Source organism: Podarcis filfolensis, assembly GCF_964270895.1.
Source record: "Podarcis filfolensis genome assembly, chromosome: 9".
In the NCBI taxonomy this organism is placed as follows: Eukaryota; Metazoa; Chordata; class Lepidosauria; order Squamata; family Lacertidae; genus Podarcis; species Podarcis filfolensis.
In genome coordinates this window covers 9,058,231-9,082,557 of record NC_139610.1, presented here as the reverse complement: position 1 = coordinate 9,082,557, position 24,327 = coordinate 9,058,231, and the positions used below count along the sequence as shown (strand labels likewise).

The 24,327-nt window shown below is 42.4% G+C and overlaps 1 protein-coding gene across 4 annotated transcripts in view; it reads left to right on the top strand.

Moving 5' to 3' along the window:
* Positions 1 to 24,327, top strand: part of KCNIP4 (potassium voltage-gated channel interacting protein 4) — a 420,252-nt gene that overhangs the window by 30,666 nt on the left and 365,259 nt on the right. The window contains exons 1-2 of one of the 4 annotated variants that reach the window (XM_083630791.1): positions 8,340 to 8,434; positions 8,710 to 8,852. The exons of the other annotated variants lie outside the window; for them this stretch is intronic. Coding sequence (XP_083486917.1) covers positions 8,711 to 8,852 — 142 coding nt within the window. The 5' untranslated portion in view covers positions 8,340 to 8,434; position 8,710. Of the gene's footprint in view, positions 1 to 8,339; positions 8,435 to 8,709; positions 8,853 to 24,327 lie in introns of those variants that run through there. 4 annotated transcript variants of the gene reach the window in all.

The window sequence follows — 24,327 nt, the reverse complement described above, 5'->3', positions numbered from 1 at the left end:
GTTTTAACAGGCGTTAAAAGAAACACACGTACCTGAATAAAATTATATAAAATCTGAATAAAACTGGTGACTGTATTTGTGGGTCTCTGATCAGGGTGAGGTATTTGTTTTATTTCCAAAGTGGATTCTGCACAATTCTCATATGAAAAAGAAAGAATCTTTCTTCTTCATGTGTCCCACACTGTTGTTCTTTCGAACTGGTGTGAATTATTTCCTTAGAGGTACATTCTTTCACCTTTGGTGGACATGCCCAAGGATCAAGACTTTCTGGGAAATGATTTATAATGAAATAAAAAAGGTATTTAAATATACCTTCTTGAAGAAACCAGAGGCCTTTCTCCTGGGTATGGTCGGCCAACTGGTGCCAATGAAGGACAGAACATTTTTTATGTATGCTACAACAGCAGCAAGAATACTCATCGCAAAGTATTGGAAGACACAAGATCTACCCACCGTGGAAGAATGGCAGATGAAAGTTATAGACTATATGGGACTGGCAGAAATGACCGGCAGAATCCGAGACCAGGGAAAAGAGACGGCGGCGGAAGAAGATTGGAAGAAATTTAAGGACTATCTTAGGAAACATTGTAAAATTATTGAAGGGTAGAACGATGTTGATTCAGAAATTAAGTGGTTAAAAGCTGTAATGATTATGTGATTAAGAAAAAAAAGGTTAAAAATTATACAGAAATTAGGGGAAGGATTTGCTGAATTGACTTAATTAGAGAATGGAATACAGAAAGGGGAGGTATGAGGAGGTCGGGAAAGTAAGTTTTATGAATATAAGGGATTGAAATTATACTTGTTGTTGTACGTGTTCTGTTTGGTTTGTATGTATTTTTATTCTTGTTTTTTGTTCTGTTTTTTCTATTTTATATAAATTCCTAAAACCTTAATAAATATATTATATATATAAAAAAGAATTATTTCCTTAGATATTAGTTGTATTTGTATTATACAAGAAGAAATGTTTGATCTTAGTGATGGTGAGTGTGAACATTTCTGAAATGGTGCAGACATAAAAACTACCATTTAGTCTATTGAAATGCTGACCTTTGTAATTAACCATCGTAATTACTCTAATCTAAAAGCTTGCCATGACTCTTCTGTTTCCAACTGCCAGTAATCAAATATCTCTGGCTGATCCAGCTGAGACAGACACATTTAAATGAAAATCATCTGATCTTTTCTCATTTTTTTTCCTATAGCATTTATGAAGCTTGCAGTCATCAGAGGACATTTTGCAAGCCTTGCTTCTCCCTGATTAGCTGTAGTGGGTTGAGCAAAATCAGGTCAGCCATTCTTGCTGACCCAAGAATTGAAAAAGCATTGGGCCAGAGACTAACACTTTAAATTCTTGCAGTCCTTAGCTAGATCTGCCATAATGCTGGGTGAGGAGGATAAAGTGGAAGTTTGTTTGGGGAATTATTAAATGCATGTGGTCCAGAACTGGTCTATTCTGAGTTACATGCTTAGTAGTTATATCTGTCTATCAGTTGGTATCTGTATTGGATTTAAAATAGACTTTATGCAATTGTTTTATGGTATATAGTAGTACCTCGGGTTAAGTACTTAATTCGTTCCAGAGGTCCATACTTAACCTGAAACTGTTCTTAACCTGAAGCACCCCTTTAGCTAATGGGACCTCCTGATGCTGCCGCACAATTTCTGTTCTCATCCTGAAGCAAAGTTCTTAACCTGAATCAGTATTTCTGGGTTAGCGGAGTCTGTAACCTGAAGCATATGTAACCTGAAGCGTATGTAACCCGAGGTACCACTGTAGTGAAATCCCTTTTGAGATGCTTCATAGAAAGTAATTCAGAAATGAAGAAACATAATATATAGCAGCGTGATTCAGATCTGCAAGGTCAGATACCCACAATTCTGGCTTCAGGAAGCTAAAACTGGAGAGCCATTGTGGTGTAGTGGTTAAAAGCTGTAGACTTGTAATCTGGTGAACCGGGTTCGCGTCTCCACTCCTCCACATGCAGCTGCTGGGTGACCTTGGGCCAGTCACACTTCTCTGAAGTCTCTCAGCCCCTCTCACCTCACAGAGTGTTTGTTGTGGGGGAGGAAGGGAAAGGAGAATGTTAGCCGCTTTGAGACTCCTTTGGGTAGTGATAAAGCAGGATATCAAATCCAAACTCTTCTTCTTCTCTTCTTTCAAAAATTCACTATATCAACAGGCCATGTTTGGACCCAACACTAAATCATGATAACACTAACCTTGCTTCTTCTTTCCTACTCGGGTGTTTAATCCACTTCCATTGTCAGCTGTCCACAGCTTGTCAGTTCATCTGAACAGTGGCAAACTCTAAATCTTCCTCTGATGGAGAGGAATAGCACTTTACTCATCAAAGAGGCCCTGACTGGCTCCAAACCAGTCAGAAAACTGTTTAAAAGCAACAACACCACATTACAAAATAAGAAAACCACAATAAGAGACATAGCTGTTTTTTGGGGGGAGATGTCAGCTTTGAAATGACTGTTGGCTCTTTATCTTGCACTGGGGAAGCGTGATTGAAGCTTGCAGTTGCTAGATAATTGCTTTGCCAGTTCAAAAAGGTTACAGGAATTGAATCTGTGTTGTTTAATGTACAACTTTTAAAGTAAAACAGTGGATTGAGAGTGAAAGGAATCAATGGCCACAATAAAGTCCCCTTTGATTTTTATGCGCTAGTTGTCAGCAATTAATATTAAGAAACATAAAGTTCTCTTTTTGTGCAGGTATACAGAGTTGGAACAAAGGACTATCCAGCCTTGTTGTTGTTTAGTCGTTTAGTCGTGTCTGACTCTTCGTGACCCCATGGACCAGAGCACACCAGGCACTCCTGTCTTCCACTGCCTCCCACAGTTTGGTCAAACTCATGCTGGTAGCTTCGAGAACACTGTCCAACCATCTCGTCCTCTGTCGTCCCCTTCTCCTTGTGCCCTCAATCTTTCCCAACATCAGGGTCTTTTCCAGGGAGTCTTCTCTTCTCATGAGATGGCCAAAGTATTGGAGCCTCAGCTTCAGGATCTGTCCTTCCAGTGAGCACTCAGGGCTGATTTCCTTAAGAATGGAGAGGTTTGATCTTCTTGCAGTCCATGGGACTCTCAAGAGTCTCCTCCAGCACCATTATTCAAAAGCATCAATTCTTCGGCGATCAGCCTTCTTTATGGTCCAGCTCTTACTTCCATACATCACTACTGGGAAAACCAAAGCTTTAACTATACGGACCTTTGTTGGCAAGGTGATGTCTCTGCTTTTTAAGAATCAGGAACCTTTAAATAATGCAGAATTCTAACCAAATAATATCAGCCTTTATGAAAGTCATAAGGGCTCATCTGGACTTCCTGATGTCCTTCATTTCTAGGCACAGGTTCAGGCTTTAAAGCTACTTGTCAGAGGTTAGTAGTGGTTTTTGTTCTTTTGTCCTGGAGCTCTCCCCAGGAAAACCTGCATTTTGCCACTAAATAAGAGGAGATTGCAATCAGGTTTCCTGCAGATTGCTGTTTGCTCTGATACAGCAGTAAAACAGGGATGTGGGTGGCGCTGTGGGTTAAACCACAGAGCCTAGGGCTTGCTGATCAGAAGGTCGGCAGTTCAAATCCCCGCAACGGAGTGAGCTCCCATTGCTCGGTCCCTGCTCCTGCCAACCTAGCAGTTCGAAAGCACGTCAAAGTGCAAGTAGATAAATAGTTACTGCTCTGGCGGGAAGGTAAATGGCGTTTCCATGTGCTGCCCTGGTTTGCCAGAAGTGGCTTAGTCATGCTGGCCACATGACCTGGAAGCTGTACGCCGGCTCCCTCAGCCAATAAAGCAAAATGAGTGCCACAACCCCAGAGTCGGTTACGACTGGACCTAATGGTCAGGGGTCCCTTTACCTTTACTATGTTGAGTCAGAAGACCACTTCATGCATTAAACTGGTTCACAAAAGCCCATGTCCCAGTTTATTGATGGTTTTGCTGCAATAGAATGATGGCTGGCAAGGTTAACAGCAGCCACAAGGCTTCAGACAAATCAAAATTTAAGATTAGAATGGCAATGTTTCGGGGAATATATGGAAAAACACTGCTCTGAAAAGTGTATGTTGATATGCGTGGATTAAGTATGTAAAGTATAAAGGGGAACAATATTTAGAAAGGGTTATAAGAGATGCATTATCCAAGGAATGCAATGACAATATTCAAATTTGAACCAAAGGAAGTTGAGTAGTGGTGGATATGTGGGGTTTGTGTTTGTAGTTTAGGAGGTATATTTATTTTTTTCTTTTTGTACCAGTATATGTTGGTTTATTTTATTTTCATTTTTTGAATCATTTATTAAGAATAAATAAAAAGATACTTTTAAAAAAAGAATGATGGCTTGCTTTCTGAAATTCATGGACATAATCCTAGAAGGAGAATGATTCCTCCCCGCCCCCCCATTGGAACACAGGGATAAAAAAAGGAATGCAGGAAAACATTAGAAGCCACATGCCCGATGGCAGTTTTGTGATGTGAGAGAATTTATGAAACTTAAAAATAAATAAATGCAATGTACCTTATCAAAATCATTGTGAAGTGATATTTCTTGCTAGGGCTGCAATCCTATGCAAACTTCCCAGGGAGTAAGTCCTATATTGAACACAGCAGGGCTTATTTCTGAGTGAACCCAGACAGAATTGTGCTGCCCATTGTCTTTTTCAATAAGTGTTGCAAAAGGCTGCTTTCTGAAAAAGGCATTTGCATCTTTATTACAAATGTTTGGTGTCCTTTCAAGGCCACATTCTGTTAATATCACTGATACTTCAAACAAAACTCTGGAAGCTTTTAAGGGGTTGTAGCAGAACACTCTTAGCTGCTCATCAGTCTGCAGGACACTAGACTTGAGCACCCAAAGTGCCATTATTGTCATTTTTTGGTAGTATTTGTGATTACTTTCTCAGCAATAACTTCAAAAACATAAGCTGTGGATTGCTGAACACCAGCTGTGTTTTGAAAAGCACTTGGCTAATTGGATCCAGTATATTGCCCAAAGTAATGAAAAGAATGATAGGGAATTGGAACTTTTTTAAACCGCTGATTATTCCATTAAATATGGCTTCAATTATTCAGCAAACTCAACAATCTGATCTTTTAATGCAGGAACAAATGATCCTTTGGGAAGGTTTGGCGTCATATGCTTTGAGTCTTGATTTCATTTCCTGTGACACAGGATTATCCAGTAACTTTCTACTGAAAAACAAATCTGCTGGAAATCATGTGCAAAAATAACTGCCTCACAAGACCTATTGTCCTAATAGTTGTGGTGACAAAATCAGAAAGATTTCCTTTCCCCCAAAAATTACCTTTGCAATTGCTAAAGCCCTGTCTATAGAAAGACTAGCAAATGCATTGAAATTGTTTCTGGGTTGTCATATTTCAGATTGCAGGTTACAGATCACATGATTGAAATTGTGTGTGTGTGTGTGTGTGTGTGTGTGTATCTCAACCCCCTGGAAATAATAATAAATAAAGCAGGTCAGGAGGTGTTCTAGCTTATCTGCTTGACATTCTATTTATCCCTGTGTCAGATTATTACTATTTTATGATATTGGGGGGGGGGGTGGACCCAAACATTGCAGTTCTTCTGAATGCACTCTGGAGCGAAATAATTCAGCAGCAGATTTTATCTCATGATCTGCTGTTTGTATAGATTTGGCAATAAATCTTCATGTGAGAGAGATGAGCTGCCTAAAGCTATCAGTGAGACACACACACACACACACACACACACACACACACACACATATATGTGTGTGTGTGTGTGTGTGTGTGTGTGTGTGTGTGTGAAAGGCATAATAGTGAACATGGAAATGTGGGCTATGATCACACTATCTTCCTAAACAAATTGGATTTGTGTGTTCTTTCTGAAAACAGTGCCATCATAAGCTTTAGGAACAATGCTTTATCAACAAACATGTTGCCTGACCGTGAATGGCTGAGCTGCTCTGATGTCACAGCTGGGCATGCTGACATCATAAAAGTCCATGGGATGCCAGTGACTTAGGTACTCTGATGACTTGGGTGGGGAAGAGAGGAAGAGGTTGGTTGTTTGGTGGTAAGACAGCCTGTTGCAAAGGAGGAATGGCAAGATCTTACATAGCGTTGCTGGACATAGCCGGAATATGGCTGTCGGAAACAGTGTCCTGGCAGAAATAACTGAAACATCTGGGCACAAAGCTCAACAACCCCCAACCCCCTCCCCCTTAAGAAAAGATCCACAACAACAAAAAAGCTAAACTCAACAACTTTTGTGTCCAGATTTCCACTTTTTGAAATATGGCAACCCTAGCCTTACAGTGTTAAGGACCATAAACAACTTCAAAAGGACACCTTGCACACTTTCAATCAGAAAAGGGGAGTGAAAGTTGGCTGTATAAGCAACTTTACTCTGGAATTTACAGCAAAATGGGCTGTTGCGCTTTGAGAACAATGAATGCATCTCTGGTGGTGTGATTTCATAGCTTCATAATATGCACAGCTGCTGTACAACACTTGCTATTTGTGCCTGTGATACTATGGAAATTATTATTATTATTATTATTATTATTATTATTATTATTATTATTATTAAAAATAAATTTATTATTTATGCCCCACCCATCTGGCTGGGTTTCCCCAGCCACTCTGGGCAGCTCCCAACAGAATCATGATAAGTGACCAAACATTAAAAACTTCCCTAAACAGGGCTGCTTTCAGATGTCTTCCAAAAGTCAAATAGTTGTTTATTTCCTTGACATCTGATGGGAGGGCGTTCCACAGGGCGGGTGTCACTACCGAGAAGATCCTCTGCCTGGTTCCCTCTAACCTCACTTCTCGCAGGGAGGGAGCCATCAGAAGGCCCTCAGAGCTGGACCTCAGTGTCCGGGCTGAATAATGGAGGTGGAGACGCTCCTTCAGGTTTACTGGGCTGAAAGCCATTTAGGGCTTTAAAATTCAGCACCAACACTTTGAATTGTGCTTGGAAACATACTGGGAACCAATGAGGGTCTTTCAGGACCGGTGTTATATGATCTCGGTGGCCACTCCTAGTCACCAGTCTAGCTGCCGCATTCTGGATTTGTTGTAGTTTCCAGGTCACCTTCAAAAGTAGCCCCACGTAGAGCGCATTGCAGTAGTCCAAGCAGGAGATACCTAGAGCGTGCACCACTCTGGCAAGACAGTCTGCGGGCAGGTAGGGTCTCAGCTTGTGTACCAAATGGAGCTGGTAGACAGCTGCCCTGGACACATAATTGACCTGCGCCTCCATGGACAGCTGTGAGTCCAAAATGACTCCCAAGCTGCGCACCTGGTCCTTCAGGGGCACAGTTACCCCGTTCAGGACCAGGGAGTCCTCCACACCCACCTGCCCCCTGTCCCCCCAAGACAGTACTTCTGTCTTGTCAGGATTCAACCTCAGTCTGTTAGCCGCCATCCATCCTCCAAACGCCTCCAGACACTCACACTGGACATTCACTGCCTTCATTGGTTCTGATTTAAAAGAGAGGTAGAGCTGGGTATCATCCGCATATTGATGTACACCCAGTCCTAGGGGAAAGGGGTGGACTGCAGAGGCTGCACTGATGTCTTTTGCTGATGCATCTTTGGGCTGGGCAAACAGGTGCCATCTATCCTTCTTAACTAGGCACAATGATGCCTAGTTTTGACGAAGTTTCTGATTCTTAGTTGCCTTCTTGGGGCCTCAAGGGAACAGACGAAGATTTCAGCACAGCTATTTTCTGCTGTTGCCAGTAGCTCTGCCACTGGGCTCCACCAGGTTCTGCTGGACTCGCCTGACCTATGAGTCACTGTCCCTTAGCTCCAAGGCTTCACCTCCTGAGTTCCAGGGTCTGAGCCTCAGGGAACCAACTCAGAACCTTAATTAGTTGCTAGTTACTGGATATAAAAATAAGCAGAAAAAATATGTGCTCAGTTTTTGACGTCTCTTTCTAAAAAAAACACCACACTGTTAAAATAATTCTGCATCTGGCCACAGTGAAATAAGTCGATGAACTGCTGGAGAGCAGCTGTATCTGGTACTGGGGAGGAGTGTCATGCAATAGAATATAGCCACTCTGACCTTGGCATAAGATAAAATATAATTTAGGCATCAGATAGGAGAGTTCACACTAGATTTTCACACCTGACCTTTTAGGTACCCGTAATCTTTTCCCCTAGTACACTACCGAAGTAGTAAAGCATAAGAAAGAGAGAAATCACTATGTTACAAGTAATTTAAACCGCTTTTCTGCATTTGAGTGACAGTGGAATTAAGGCATTCTTAGTGGTATTATTCATTTCCTCACAGGCACAACAGCTGTCTTCCAGTAACCAGCTAGAAGGGTGCAACACTCTTTTAGAACAGAAATCTCGGAGAAGGGAAATCTCTAAAATAGAAAGGATAATAAGACTTAATTACAATTTCATTTGCCTAAACAACCGATCAAGGTAAGGAAGAAAGATTTGCTTATAATCCTGAGATGTAAATGGGATGAAAATATTATTTGGGTTCTCTATAAATACGCAGTGTGATTGGATTCCTGTATAAAGGACGGGCTAAATGATTATCATGTAAAGTATGACCTTTGAGTTCAGAGGGTGTGAATTAAAAAAGGGAACCGTTTAAATGATTCATTGAGCCTTTGTAGCTGAAGATGCACTTTGAGAAATCTGAAGATTCCTTCTATCCAGTAAAAGTTAAAACACCTAAAGTTATTGTTTAGGATGGCGTTTTTGGCCTCTGAGACCAAATGGAGAACTGAAGACTTCCACCACCCCCGAAGGAAACGTGGCGTTTTTACGAAAATGTGCAGAAACTGTTGTTCGGTGATACAACTGATTGTCCTGAAGCGCTCAAGTTCCACAGGTATTTTCCTTTATTGACAGTATTAGTTAAAGAGGCAGTGGTCACATTCCCTGAGGAAAGAATTTCTGTAACCAAAAGAACTGTGTGTTGCTGTTGTTTTTAATCTTTTGAACCACCCCCACCACTGTGGGAAATGACTTTGAAAATTGGGTGCATTACAAGTGGCATGTTTAACCTGCGGCTGTTCAGAGAAAAACTTCAATTTATACAACAAGTATTTTGACATACCTTTAGTAATATTCTGGGTTGTGCCCAATGGCCTTTTGATAATGTGGTACAGTACCGTACATACTAGGATTCGCTCCTGCCTGTTTCGTTTTGTGTCAGATGCCATTGCCTCTGGAGTTTGCCAGCATTTTCCATTCATCAGCAGGTAGGGAAATGGCTGGCCTAAATTCCACACAAAGAGCATAGGAAGCACATGTGAATGTCTGTATGTGTGGTTTTGGAGGTAGAATACAGGAGACCTCGCATAATACCACATTTTCCCGTGTATAAGACTAGGTTTTCCTCCTAAAAAATAATGTCAAAAATTAGGGAGGTGTCTTATTACACGGATACATCTCCCCCCATTTTCTTAAATCTGAGTCCCCCCAAATAGGGGGTGTCTTATACATGGGGGCATCCTGTAGACAGAAAATACGGTACCTCATTGCCTAGTTTCAGTAATGGGGAAGCTCCTTTGGCAAAAAAAGCACTGTTGCATTATGGGTAGTGCCATGATGCCACTATCCATGTAAGAACACTTTTGACTTCTGCATGATTGTCAAAAGAGCGCCTGGACTAAAATTGTCTATCAAAAACTTCACTCTTCTGGTTTATCACCACAACAGCTACTCACTTTGGGTTTTAGTAAGGCAAACAGTCTAATTTGTCAGTGCCTAAATGATATTGAGCGTATTGTTGTTTTATTGCTATGGCCGATGGCTGATGCAAATAAAGATTCATTCATTCATTCTGAGTTCTCACCTCTGATGCTGCCACTACAATGCTTGTTTACATTCTCCCCATCATCTGCCACTCCCTGGGTGGCTATTTGGGGGCTGGGCTGGGGAGCTCTGAAGTCCTGCCCTGGTTGCCCTTGCATATCCTTATCTCCTTATATAGTCCAGAGCTGGGCCAGAATAAAACTGATTACTGGTCTAGCCACCCAGCCAGGAATCCATTGTTTGGTCGGCTGTATTTCTTCAACTCACATGAGAAATCTTCTTGATGTTAACCTTGAACTTGGCACAAGTTTTTGCTTCTAATCACCAGTGCATTGCCACCTATCTTTCAATGTGGAAATCACACTGAAATGAACAGTGAAAGTGTAGTACTCAGGATAGTAGTAGTAGTAGTAGTAGTAGTAGTAGTAATAATAATAATTAATAATGTTTTAATTTATTTTTTATGGTACCGGAAGTAGTACACAGTGAGGTGCAAACTCACTGTCTGGGTTGTGCCACTTCAGACTACAGTTGGCTCACATAATGGAATATTCTGCCATATGTCTAGAGACAATGGATAAAACAAACATCGTTATCTGTACTGCTGGATAAGTGTTTAATGGTTATTGTCTTTGTCTTTGCTTAAAAAATAAAATTAAAAAATGTGTGTTAAAAAATACCCCCTGCATTTGGGAAGGTAGTGCTTCAGGGAGAAAGATTCTAGACTACCTGAAGTCCCAATTTCCTGTGTATGAGGACTTTTTCATGTGGAGAGGTAGTCATGTGAGTTGACAGCTGCAGCTTGAAAGGGTGTATCCCAGACACAGGTTTACCACCTCAGTCTCGTGTGATGCTACAGTTTGACAGCAATTTATACCAGGTTCGCACAGGTATAATTGTGAGTGAACTGCTTCCCTTGCATTCTGTGGAAAAACGGAACCATTTGTCTTGCCAGCTCTGAAGGACTGGATGGATGAGAACTGCAATTTAATCCAGATAAAGGGGAAACATTCTTGTTTCATGTTCTGAGATTAGATGCGCAGCCTAATGAGGTTATTATATCAGGTGTGTAGTTTCTGAGCTGGCATTTTTTTTGTTGGCTCAGGTATTCTCCAGCTACCATTTTCTTTGGTCTTATGTTGGATCTTATGACAGTAAATTATGCTCTAGTTGCCTCCAGCTGCCCATGAAAACCATTCGGGACTTGAAATTGCATGCAATGCTGTCATCAGATTATTGAAACAAAATTAAAAAAATCCTTCCAGTAGCACCTTAGAGACCAGCTAAGTTTGTTATTGTTAGGAGCTTTCGTGTGCATGCAAGGTATCTGAAGAAGTGTGCATGCACACGAAAGCTCATACCAATAACAAACTTATTTGGTCTCTAAGGTGCTACTGGAAGGATTTTTTTTATTTTGTTTCGACTACGGCAGACTGACACGGCTACCTACCTGTAATCGGATTATTGGTGGAGTTGGTTGGTCAGAATATATTACTCTGACCTTATGAAATCTATTATTATTATTATTATTATTATTATTATTATTATTATTACATGTTTGTTCCCGGCTCAATCAAGGTGCTCAATCAAAGTGCTGGTTTTAACTCTTAAAGTCCTAAACAGCTTGGGATCTGGGTGTCTGAGATATCACCACTGGGTAGAAACTTCCAAAGTCCCCCAACTGAAATTTAGAAATAACTCAAGTATTTTCTTCACAGTCAAGGTGTGTGTTGACAGTTTTCATAACCTCATTGGAAACTCAATTGAACACAGTAGAACTTACTTCCAACTAAAGATACATAGGGTTGCACAATAGGTAGGCATAGGTAAAATCAAGGTGAGCATCTGACTCCTAGCAAAATTTAGATGATTTAACCTCCAATTCAGAATAAGTTAATCATTAACAATTGTTTTTTTAAAAAACCCTCTTAAGATGACCTGACCCCTAGGATTGACTGCTCTGCTAAGTATTGCCAGCATCTGTTGCTTCTATTTTAAAAAGAACAGAGAGCTGAATACTGAAAAGCATGATTAAATTCTTAACCCTTTCGTTTGAAGGGCTTAGACACTATTGCCTGGAAGCAATTGGGGGGAGACAGTAATTAAATTTGTGGTGGTGAGGAAACCTGTGATCATAGCTGTCAACTTACAGATTTGAAAATAAGGGACCAGCAGCCTCGAAAATAAGGGACCAGCAGCCAAAATAAGGGATTTTCAGAGCACAGCTATGTTCACCTTCTGAGCCCTTCCCAGCCAAAGGCAGAAAGCCCAGACAGCAGCCAAACGAAGCCTCAAGCGGTGGTTCCCACAGCGCAGCAACCCGGCAAAGGGGATGCAGCAAGGAAAACCACCGTCACCTCTCCGCTGGGAAGCGCTGAGCAAAGGCGAGTCCCCAGGCAACGCAGCCAATTTGATCGGCACAAGGCATGCATGCTCCACCCCCCAGTCGTTCTTAGACTCCTTATTGGGTGAGCAACGCATCCAAGCAACACAGTTGGAGCCTCTCTCCTCCCTGGCTGGCAGGCAGGGAGGGAGAGGAGCTGCTTCCTTTGAAATTTAAGGGACATCATTTAAGGGACATTTAAGGGACATCTATCAATAAGGGACAGCAGCGGGACATGGCGCTGGGATAAGGGACTTTCCCGCCAAATAAGGGACGCTTGACAGCTATGCCTGTGATACTGGATGTTTTTAGCCTCATCTTTGGGGCACTCTGCCAGTTAAGATCCTTTCAGAGCAGCAGTACTTACTTATACCGGTTGTGTTAGCTGAGGACTGCCTGGCCTTGGTGATGTGTCACCGTGAAGAGTTTCAGAATTGAAAAGGGTGATTTCAGGGGAAAGAGAGCTCCACCCCACGGGACACTCTTCAGTTAGGCTCAATCAAGAAAAGGAGGCAGCAGAGTATATAGAAAGTCATCAAGCCAAACCTTGAGGAGCAGATTGCTTCTTGATTATTAAGGAGGGAATGCTAGCTGATTTCTTCTAATGAGGTCTGAGAATTACATTTGAAACATTTAGATGGATATATCCATGCAATCTGCAAGTGTGTGGATTGCATCCTTTTGAGTTGAAGCATCTAACTTGATTTCGGAAAAGTAGCCACGTCAAGTCATTTGCAGTGCAAACAATCGGGAGAATATTCTGGCATCTTAAGAATAACAGATTTATGTTTGAAGAATAACAGATTTATGTTTGAAGTTTTTGAAGTTCAAATGAAACAAAAGAGAAAAGTTCTGGAGGCCGTTGGAATTCAGGATCTTGTGAAAAAGTGATGAGGCTCAATGAAATTCTGTGTTTTTGCCCAGCTTTCATTCATTTCGCTGGGAGAACTTACTGATGGAGTATGTCCCTTCTCTCCAACTGTTTCAGGTGGTTCTGAAGGAACATTAATATCTATTTCTATGGTCGACTATTTCTCTAGGGAAACAATGAGTGGAAATGCAGCAGATATTGATGATTGGGGGTGAAATATCCCCAATATAGCATAGCTTTCTGAACAATTATTGGAGCTAAGATGAAAAGGAGAAACAGCTTCTGGTCACCAGTTAAGCCACTCTGTGTATAATTTATTCAACAAGATTCTAAAAACACAGGCATTTTTTTATATAAAAAAATTGAATCTGTAGTCAACTGATGGTACTGCATCTTTGGACTCTGCGTTCTATACTGTCACTGGTCCAGGGTCAGGACACTCGTGTCCTATAGGTTAAGCAGAGAAGTGATTTCCAAAGCAGAGCAGCTTTGTCAGGAGAGACAGCGAACAGAGTTGAATATGTTGTTGCTGTTGCCAGTGCAATCGACTCAGAGCAACCCAAATGATCTTTCTCCTTCCAGCGTAACGATGAGTAGCTAAACAGCACAAATAACCAGAAAACCTTATTGATACAAATGCATCATTATCTTTTAGGGAATTAAAAGGCACATTGGGAAAACAGTCTCCACCAACACAAAGTTTGAAGGAGACTTGAATTTTCAAAAGTATAAAATGGGGTGGACAGATGGAGGAGCAATAGCTGATGCTTAGGAGAAGCCAAGCATCTGACAGATTGGTATGAAATTAATGTACCATCAGAATCCAACTTGTCACTGAAGGATGTGTGACTGGTCTCTCATGTAGATGGTTATGGGCTTTCTGAACTTGCTGCACTTCATCTACAATTAGACTTGCAGCCACATTGCACTTAATAGTGTAAAAAGGCAAGAAGTGATCATAAAAGGAGGATACTGAGAGGCTTTTGAATGTTGTTCCTGCAGGATCTGTGTCTTGGGGGGGGGGGCATATTCAGCATTCCTCATCCCTGAAAGCAGCTGTGTAACTGACAGTGCAAAAGACCCCACTGTATGGCTGTAGCAAGGAACCTGGTTTGTACACAGATGGAAAATAGAGAGATGAAACTAGTCTGCCAGGTCTCCCAGCCTCTACAGATGTGGGGTGGACACGGCAGGAGGAGATGGCTTGTCCACACACAAGCAAACGTGTATACGTCCTTTACACACAGATCAATATTTTTCAGTTTGCTCAGAACTTCCCTTCACACCTGGCTGGTGAGGCCATAGGTGGCAGCTGTCCAAAGCTTCTGCCCTCTGTAGGCCTAGAGCTCAGCATCCACAGATAAGCAAGCCAATTAGCACATATCAAATCAAGTGAATATAAACATATATGAGCTCATTCATGCAACAACTACCAGTTTGGGGTTATCTTGACTACCATTTCACCTTGGGTTATACGCAGGTGCACCTTGGAACTGTGCAAGAAAATGAGAGGGTGATGTTGATCGGACCCCGACTGTGTTGTTTTCCTTTTCCTCTGGAATAAATCCCTGCAGTTTTGGAGTCCTAATTGCTGTTGTCCTGTGCTCCTAACCAGGGGACTCTATTAATATGGAACCGTATGACGTGGGGCTGCCCGGCTGCTGTGACACTGTCCAAGGCAGTTTTTCTACATAGGCGAAAACAATCAATCATCTTCAGGCCAAGGTTGAAAACATGAACTCTGAGCATCAGAACAAATTAAATAGATGTTGGCACAAGTGCCGTGCCAGCTTTTAATCCATCAAACACCTGGAGGTGTTTATGTTGTTCAGTGGTACCTCAGGTTGCAGACGCTTCAGGTTACAGACTGCGCTAACCCAGAAATAGTACCTCAGGTTAAGAACTTTGCTTCAGGATGAGAACAGAAATTGCGCGGGAGCAGCGCAGCGGGAGGCCCCATTAGCTAAAGTGGTGCTTCAGGTTAAGAACAGTTTCAGGTTAAGAACGGACCTCCAGAACGAATTAAGTTCATAACCCGAGGTACCACTGTAATCTTTTTATTGCTAACAGTTGCTCTTGCACAGTCGTCATCAGGTGAACTTCGATGCTCTGTAAAATTGATTCGTCATGTGCTGAAAATTGGTTTCCTAAAACAACTTTATGTGTGTAAAGATGGATAAATCTTTTGGCGTGCTGTGCTTACTGCAATTTAGTTTCACATTGCTGTATCTTCCCTTTCAGTCATCGCTGCTAAGTGCTGCTCTTAATATAAAACAAATGATAATAAAACAATAACAACAACAGCATCAAGCAGTTGGCCTACTCACCCATTATTTGTAATACAGTTTCTCCGCTGATCCTGGAGATAATGGAATGAAATTTATAGTCTCATTCAGGACACAATTCTAGCTTACAGGTTCAAATTGGGGGTCACAGTACAGCAGAGACAGAATGCATGACTTACATGCAGACAGCCCCAGTTTCAGATCTCCGGTTAGGTCCAGGTCTAATCCTTTCCAAGCTTACTCAGAAATCTCACTGACTATGTTGAATCAGAACACAACTCAAATGTCTTTTAAGGAAACAGGTCAGAACCATTCTGTCTAGGAAAAGTTTTGGTTGAGTGGCTGTATTGCTGTGCTTGTGAGTTGACCGAGACTAAATATATTCAGGATTTCACCTGCAGAATAAGCAAAAAATAAAGAATTTACAATGCTTAAGTTATAAAATCTGCTACATTTCCCCATGCAAACGCCCCACTTAAAAAGGCAATATTCTGCAGTGGCACCATGAATATGTTACTGTACTTTGATTATGAAGGTTGTTCATTTCGTTGTTGTTGTTTTTGTTGTTGTACTACAACTACTATTAAATTTATAAAGTGACGGAAATCCAGCCGTCATGAGATGGCTTAGCACAGAAAAATGACACAGTGAGCCAGTTATATTTTCATGGTGGTAAGAGCAGCTCCTCTGTCTGTCCTTCTCCGATTTATTCTCCATTGTGTTCTCCCCAGCCGCATGGCCGTTTGCCAATGTCTCACGTTACCTCATCCGGTCATGGCTTTTGCTACGCCCATCGCCATATAAGGTCAATACATTCTAATACATTGTAAGGCACAGAGTGTGAGTCAGCCGAGGTCAGGGGCACCCCGCAGTATTACAAGCCTCTGCCATGGCTTTATGACTCCCACAATAAAGCACATTTTATTTCCAAATTCAGATAATAGGACTTTTAAGGTGTGTACTTTGTAGTTCATTACTTCCTGAATATTCCAACTTGTTGTTGTCCCCCTGCCAACTTAGTAGACCACTGCCTGGCCTGACACTGACCCCATCCTGCAAATGATATGTAAAGTATAAGCCAGGACCTGACTGCAAAGAGGTCACATTTGCATGGTTTTTCTCTGAGATCTGTCTTTTTTTAAGGAGCTGCTCTTACCATCATGAAAATATAACTGGCTCACTGTGTCATTTTTCTATGCTAAGCCACAGTCCATAAGTGACTGTGGAGGCCAATTCTGTGGCTGGCATAGTCTTTCCATCTTTTCCGCTTTTCGCTTGTAGCTTTTATTAAATGAGATTGTTAGCCACCTTGGTCAAGAAAGGCAAGAATTTAGTACTTTAAGCAAATAGAATGATGCCATAAATTGACACACACACACTACTTTTCTTAGTTCAGTCACCAAATCTGAATGAACAGCTCATGAACTCCACTGTGTTTGTTAGCACTGGCCTGAACTGATTATAATGATGATTATAATGCTTTGCATTTATGCGGTCCTTTCAGATGTTCAAAGCTTTTCACTTGTTGATGCCTTTCAGAAACACAGCTGTAGGTCAGTGTTCTTATCTCCATATCACAGATTGCGGACGTGGGGGAAGGCATTGGCGACAGAGGCAGGTTGCAAACGGCAGCCTTCTCAATTGGTAGCTCAGTTGCGTACCTCTCGATAGCCCTGGGGCTTTCGTAGTGGGCAGCCTTGCAGAAAGAGGGCCCGGGTTATGGAATAAACAAGTATGAAAAAGTCTCGACTGCAAAGATCACATTGCAGAAACCAAATAGGAAAACTGATTTTTGAAAAAAAAAACACTATTATAAATCACTTAAGTGACAATTGATTTTGCACTAAAATCTAATTGGATAATGTAACTGAAGAGCTATTTTTGGAGTTCGGTGCCAGCTGCTAGCACAGATGGTACAGATTGCGGGAAGCTCTTTGACAGTCGAAGGCCAGTTTGTTGGCGCAAAGAGGTTTGACTGGGTGGGCTGCTTTTCCCTTTCCAATGTATCTAATTAGTTGGCTTTAACAAAATGGACTGAAATCCATTTGCATGGCGTATGGCTGGGCAGGCAGTAGCAGGAATAATGACAGAGTGTAACCAGGCAAGAAAACAATGGCAAAGTAGCCGTTTGTTTTGTTATAAAAATTGCTTTGCTTTGCTTTGGCGATCACACGTAGCCAAGTAAGATTGTCTTCCATAAATACGGTTTTAACAATGAGTCCATAAGTGACTGTGGAGGCCAATTCTGGATCCACACGTCCTTCCACAGTGGGGACATTGGTTTCCGGGCGGGAGTTGATCACGGTGTGGATTTGCCAAGCATGCCTTCTTCTTAGCACATTTCTCCCTTGCGTCCTGAGTTTGAGTGTCTTCAAAGCCCATGACACCTTTGGTAAAGGCTGTTCTCCAATTGGAGTTCTCGCAGGCCAGAGTTTCCCAGTTGTCAGTGTTTATACTACATTTTTTTTTTTAGATTTGCCTTGAGACAGTCTTTAAACCTCTTTTGTTGACCACCAGTATTACGCTTTCCATTTTGAAGTTCAGAATGGAGTAGTTGCTTTGGAAGACGATCATCAGGCATCCACACAACATGACCAGTCCAATGAAGTTGATGTTGAAGAATCATTGCTTTGACACTGGTGATCTTTGCTTCTTCCAGTACACTGGTATTAGTTCGCCTGTCTTCCCAAGTCATGTTGATGGAATCTTTCTGATCCCTAAGAATACATATGGCCATTGGTTAAATTACATATATAGGCTACAATCTGGGAGTGTAAACCACATGGAACACTTAATTGTATTGATTCTGAAATACAGATTCCAGGATTGTTGGCTGAGAATGTTGCCAGATATGCAGTCTGACTGTACCTGGGGAGGGGGAAAGGGATAATATCCCACCTTTCATCCAAAGAGCTCAAGGTATCATACATGGCTCTTCCTCTTCATAGTAACTTGTCAGGGAACTGTCATCGGAAGAACAGGTGGTGGAGGGGCTCCCAGAGGTTGAGAGAGACTTATCAGCGGAGGAGGGAACCAGCAGGGGGCGAGAAAGAGCTCCAAGGGAAAGCGAGTCAGAAGAATGGCTCAGAGACAATTCCAGCGAGAACAGCGAGGAGGTTTCAGGACCTCCTATAGGGACACCCACTCCTCGCCGGAAATTGTCACGTAGAGAGTCCAGAAGACGTGTTTCCGTTAAGGAGCTGTTATGCTGGAAGAAATTCCGTAAACGCCCACTGTCGGATTCTGCCAGCGACTGACGGAGCCATGCTTATGGAGCTCCGTTACAGACAGTGGTTTGTGGACTTAGCCAAACACTGAGGGACTAGGAACTTTACGCACAAGCAGCTCAACATCCCATCACATAACTCTGTGAGATGGGTTAGGCTCAGAGGCTGTGACTGGCCTAAGGTCACTCAGTGAGTTTCTTTTTTCTTTTTTGAAATATTCTATATTGGTTTTTACATAATTAATTTCTGAGATTCTCTGAATCTCGTGACTTCCCCCCCCCCCCCCCCGTCCCCTGCATGGGTCCTTAGCAATTAGTCTACAACTACATATCAATCATTCTCCACAATTTCCATTTCTCCAACTCACCTTCAGTCTTCTTAATTTTATTTTTACAAGTGATTCTTAAAGTCCAGCTACTGTTTTTAATTGTTTACAATGGTCTCTTAAATATATTATGAATTTCCCCCGCTCTTTTTAAAAGTCCTTGTCTTCTTGATTCCTGCGTCTCACGTTCAATTTTGCCATATCAGCATAGTCCAACAATTTGGCTTGCCATTATTCCCTAGTTGGGGCTGTTATTTCTTTCCATTTTGGGGCTAGTAACATCTGTGCAGCTGTTGTCGCATACATAAGCAGTCTTTTCTGGTCTTTCGGAATGTCGGTTCCTGTAATTCCTAATACAAAAAGCTTCTGGTTTTTTGACAAATGTTATTTTAAACATTGTTTTTCCAGTTTGTTGTATACCATTTCCCCAAATGATTTTGTTATCTCACAGGTCCACCACATATGGTAAAATGTACCCTCTTTTTCTTTACATTTCCAGCAGATATTTGAACTTGTTCTGTACATTTTAGATAAATATTTAGTCAAATATATCATTTTCATATAGTTTTCTTTCAGCGTACAACATGCTGAGAATTTCAGATCCGTTTTCCAAAACCTCTTCCAATCTGCCATTTGTATGTTATGTCCTAGGACCTTTGCTCAGTTTATCATAACCGATTTAACCTGTTCATCTTTTGTCTGCCAGGCCGCTCAGTGAATTTCATGGCTGAGTGGGGACTTGAACCCTCCTCTCCCAAATCTTGGTCCAACACTCTTCACACTAACTCTTTAGAAAGCAATCCAATGAATGAAACACAAGCTTTATTTGTTAGCAGAGCTACATTATTTACGGTTTTGTACGGGGCATATATATTGTTTGTGTTCTTTAAAGATTTGCTGAGTTATTAATTCAAAGAGAGGGCTGTTCATTTCAACTTCCTAATGAAACCTTCACTCAAGAACAGATTTTTTTCCACAGGAGCCACTGTGAAAATACTATATTTTAGAAATTTTCTTATACATTATGATATTGGCAGTTTTATTTTCAGTTCCTTTCCTAATATCTCTAGCACGGAATTTGCATTTTTCACTGCTGCCGTATGCCTGGTCAACATCTTCCTTGAGCTGTCCACTATGACCCCAAGGTCTCGTTCCTGATCAGTCACTGCTAGTTCGGAGCCCATGACATATATATATATATATATATATATATATATATATGAAATGAAGGTGTTTCTCCCACGAACATGCATTGTTTTGCCCTTGTGTAAAATGAATTGCATTTGACATTTTACTGAGAGATCCATTTGGAGATCTTCATGATCTCTTTGTTTTAATGACCCTAAACAGTTTGGTATCATCACCAAACTTGACCACCTCTCCCAAATATTAGGTTCGAGTTATGAGGACAGTTGTCCCAGAAGCGGTGCAGACATAAGTTGTATCACATGACACTTGAGTTTTGCGTGATTCCGCAGCAATGCGCTCTATGTGGGGCTACCTTTGAAGGTGACCCGGAAACTACAACTAATCCAGAATGCGGCAGCTAGACTGGTGACTGGGAGTGGCCACCGGGACCATATAACACCGGTCCTGAGAGATCTGCATTGGCTCCCAGTACGTTTCCGAGCACAAGTGTTGGTGCTGACCTTTAAAGCCCTAAACGGCCTCGGTCCAGTATAATTGAAGGAACATCTCCACCCCCATCATTCGGCCAGGACACTGAGATCCAGCTCCGAGGGCCTTCTGGCGATTCCCTCACTGCGAGAAGCAAAGCTACAGGGAACCAGGCAGAGGGCCTTCTCGGTAGTGGCGCCTGCCCTGTGGAACACCCTCCCATCAGAAGTCAAGGAAATAAGCAGCTATCCTATTTTTAAAAGACATCTGAAGGCAGCCCTGTTTAGGGAAGTTTTTAATATTTAATGCTGTATTGTTTCTAACACTCGATTGGGAGCTGCCCAGAGTGGCTGGGGAAACTCAGCCACATGGGCGGGGTATAAATAATAAATTATTATTATTATTATTATTATTATTATTATTATTATTATTATTTAATTAATTATATATTCATTTTACCTTGGCTGATTTTCCTTTCCTCAGCAAGCTTTCCTAGCCTCGGGGTTTCTCTGTTCTGTTCCTCCCCCCGCCCCCTGCCCATGATGAAACTTCAGGTAACATATTCATGTATTCTATCCCTCTAGCTATAAGTGCTTCCTGAGGACACACAACATAATAACTTTCCGTGTTGTATTGGGTCAGACTTTGCTGATCTAAATCTAATAGTCATAGATGAAAGATTGCTGCCTGAAGGGACTTGCTGTTTCACTGTCAGATTATGGTTCCCACTGTGAATGAGAGAAGAGGGGTAGTGAACTTCTTTCCATGAAGTTCTTTTGAGTCATTCTCCAGTGCTAAGGCTCTGGTCTTTGGAACTGCGTGTGCATATGCAGTGACTGTCCTATGACCCCCCCTACCCCGTGGGCTCACCCAATTTGAATTATTCCTTGAGCTAAACAGAAGACAACATGCAACATTTGCATGGTTCAAGACCAAGCCTGCGCTGTGTTGATTGTGAAAGAAGCATAACAATAATTAATAATCAGCAATGCACTTTGCATGCTGTGCGTCAACACTGAAAGCATGTGATCACAGGGAAGTTGACTTAGCCATTAAAGGTAAAGGTAAAGGCACCCCTGACCATTAGGTCCAGTCGCGGACAACTCTGTGGTTGCGGCGCTCATCTTGCTTTATTGGCTGAGGGAGCCAGCGTACAGCTTCCGGGTCATGTAGCCAGCATGACTAAGCCACTTCTGGCGAACCAGAGCAGCGCACGGAAACGCCGTTTACCTTCGCACCAGAGCGGTGCCTATTTATTTACTTGCACTTTGACGTGCTTTTGAACTGCTAGGTTGGCCGGAGTTGGGACCGAACAATGGGAGCTCACCCTGTCGCAGGGATTTGAACTGCCGACCTTCTGATCAGCAAGCCCTAGGCTCTGTGGTTTAGACCACAATGCCACCTGCGTCCCTTTGACTTAGTCATTGGATGGGTATAAGAAGTTGGGCAGTCAACAGATTATAAGACAGTGCTCCAAAGAGGGGAAACCTGTGGCCTTTCAAATAGTGCTGGACTGCAGCTGATGGGCCTTGGAATCCCACAACATCTGGAAGGCTACATGGCAACGTTTAGAAGGAGAGTGGCAATGTGAGAATGGGCCATTTCTGAGGCGGCTTCCCATTTGTGGAATGCTCTCCCCTCGAAAGGCTCGCCTGTTGCCTTCATTGAGAGCCAGTGTGGTGTAGTGGTTAAGAGCGGTAGTCTCGTAATCTGGTGAACCGGGTTCGCGTCCCCGTTCCTCCACATGCAGCTGCTGGGTGACCTTGTGCTAGTCACACTTCTTTGAAGTCTCTCAGCCTCACTCACCTCACAGAGTGTTTGTTGTGGGGGAGGAAGGGAAAGGAGAATGTTAACCGCTTTGAGACTCCTTTGGGTAGTGATAAAGCGGGATATCAAATCCAAACTCCTCCTCCTCCTCTTCTTCATTACATATCTTTAGGCCTGAGGCGAAAACATTTCAATAATAATAATAATAATACCCTGCCCATTGGACTGGGTTGTACCAGCTTCTCTGGGCAACTCCCAGCATATGCAAAAACACAATAAAATATCAAGCACTAAAAACTTCCCTAAACAGGGCTGCCTTCAGATGTCAGATAGTTGTTTATTTCCTTGACATCTGGTGGGAGGGCATTCCACAGGACAGGCGTCACCACCGAGAAGGCCCTCTGCCTGGTTCCCTGTAACCTCACTTCTCACAGCGAGGGAACCGCCAGAAGGCCCTCAGCGCTGGACCTCAGTGTCCGGGCTGAACAATGGGGGTGGAGACGTTCCTCCAGGTATACTGGGCCGAGACCATTTAGGACTTCAAAGCACCAACACTTTGAATTGTGCTCGGAAATGTGCTGGGAGCCAGTATAGATCCTTTAGGACCGGTGTTAGATGGTCTCGGCGGCCGCTCTCAGTGACCACTCTAGCTGCCGCATTGTGGATTAGTTGTAGTTTCCAAGTCGCCTTCAAAGGTAGCTGCAGCTTTCATTATGTATTTTGCATTCTCATTTTTATGTTGTGAATCACTCTGTGATCTTTGGGTGAAGGGCAGTATACAAATTTAATAAGTAATAAAATAAGAATCATGTTTGCTGCACCTGGTCTGAAATAGTTTAACTTCCTAATACCGAGCAAATACATTTTGAAGGAAACCTCATTGATTTTCGTGAGACTTGTTTTAAAATTGTATTTATAAACACATGTTTGTACAGTGGTACCTCGGGTTACATATGCTTCAGGTTACATACACTTCAGGTTACAGACTCCGCTAACCCAGAAATAGTGCTTCAGGTTAAGAACTTTGCTTCAGGATGAGAACAGAAATCGTGCTCCGGTGGCACTGCCGCAGTGGGAGGCTCCATTAGCTAAAGTGGTGCTTCAGGTTAAGAACAGCTTCAGGTTAAGAACAGACCTCCAGAACAAATTAAGTACTTAACCCGAGGTACCACTGTATTGCATTTCGACCCTAGCCAAGGTCTCCAAAGCAGTTTGCAGAAAAGTAGTAAACAAACAAACAAAACGAAAGGCAAGAACTAAAACTTTTAGAACCAGAAGAAGGAGAGTTAAAACTTTTGATTGTGCATTTAAATATCATTGAACACCACGTGGAAAAATAATATTTCCACTGCATTTAAGACCACAGCCTCAAATCTATACCTGAAGCTTACATTTCTGAATACAACTTTCAATCGGCACTTTGCATTTATTCAGAATAGGTGGCATTGGTCCGTGTTGAATTATCGCCACCTAGTGGTAAACCATCTAAAATGCACCTTTCTTTTATTTGTATTTCTGAAGGATATTGTTGCTTTTGCACGTGGGCCTGACAGGGCAAGGCATCCTTTTATTTTGTCAACCATAGCAATGTGAAGTTTAAGGTAATGGGACCCCTGACCATTAGGTCCAGTCGTGGCCGACTCTGGGGTTACGGCGCTCATCTCGCTTTACTGGCCAAGGGGTCATGTGGCCAGCATGACTAAGTCGCTTCTGGTGAACCAGAGCAGCACACGGAAACGCCATTTACCTTCCTGCCGGAGCGGTACCTATTTATCTACTTGAACTTTGACGTGCTTTTGAACTGCTAGGTTGGCAAGTGCAGGGACCGAACAACGGGAGCTCACCCTGTCACGGGGATTCGAACCGCCGACCTTCTGATCGGCTAGTCTTAGGCTCTGTGGTTTAACCCACAGCACCACCCGTGTCCCACAATGTGAAGCTTACATTGGTGGTGATTCAGTTGCTGTTCAGTGGCGCTGCCTTACTTGTGATGTACCTATTTATACAGTACTGTAGAGCAGTCATAGGCAAACTCGACCCTCCAGATGTTTTGGGACTACAACTCCCATGA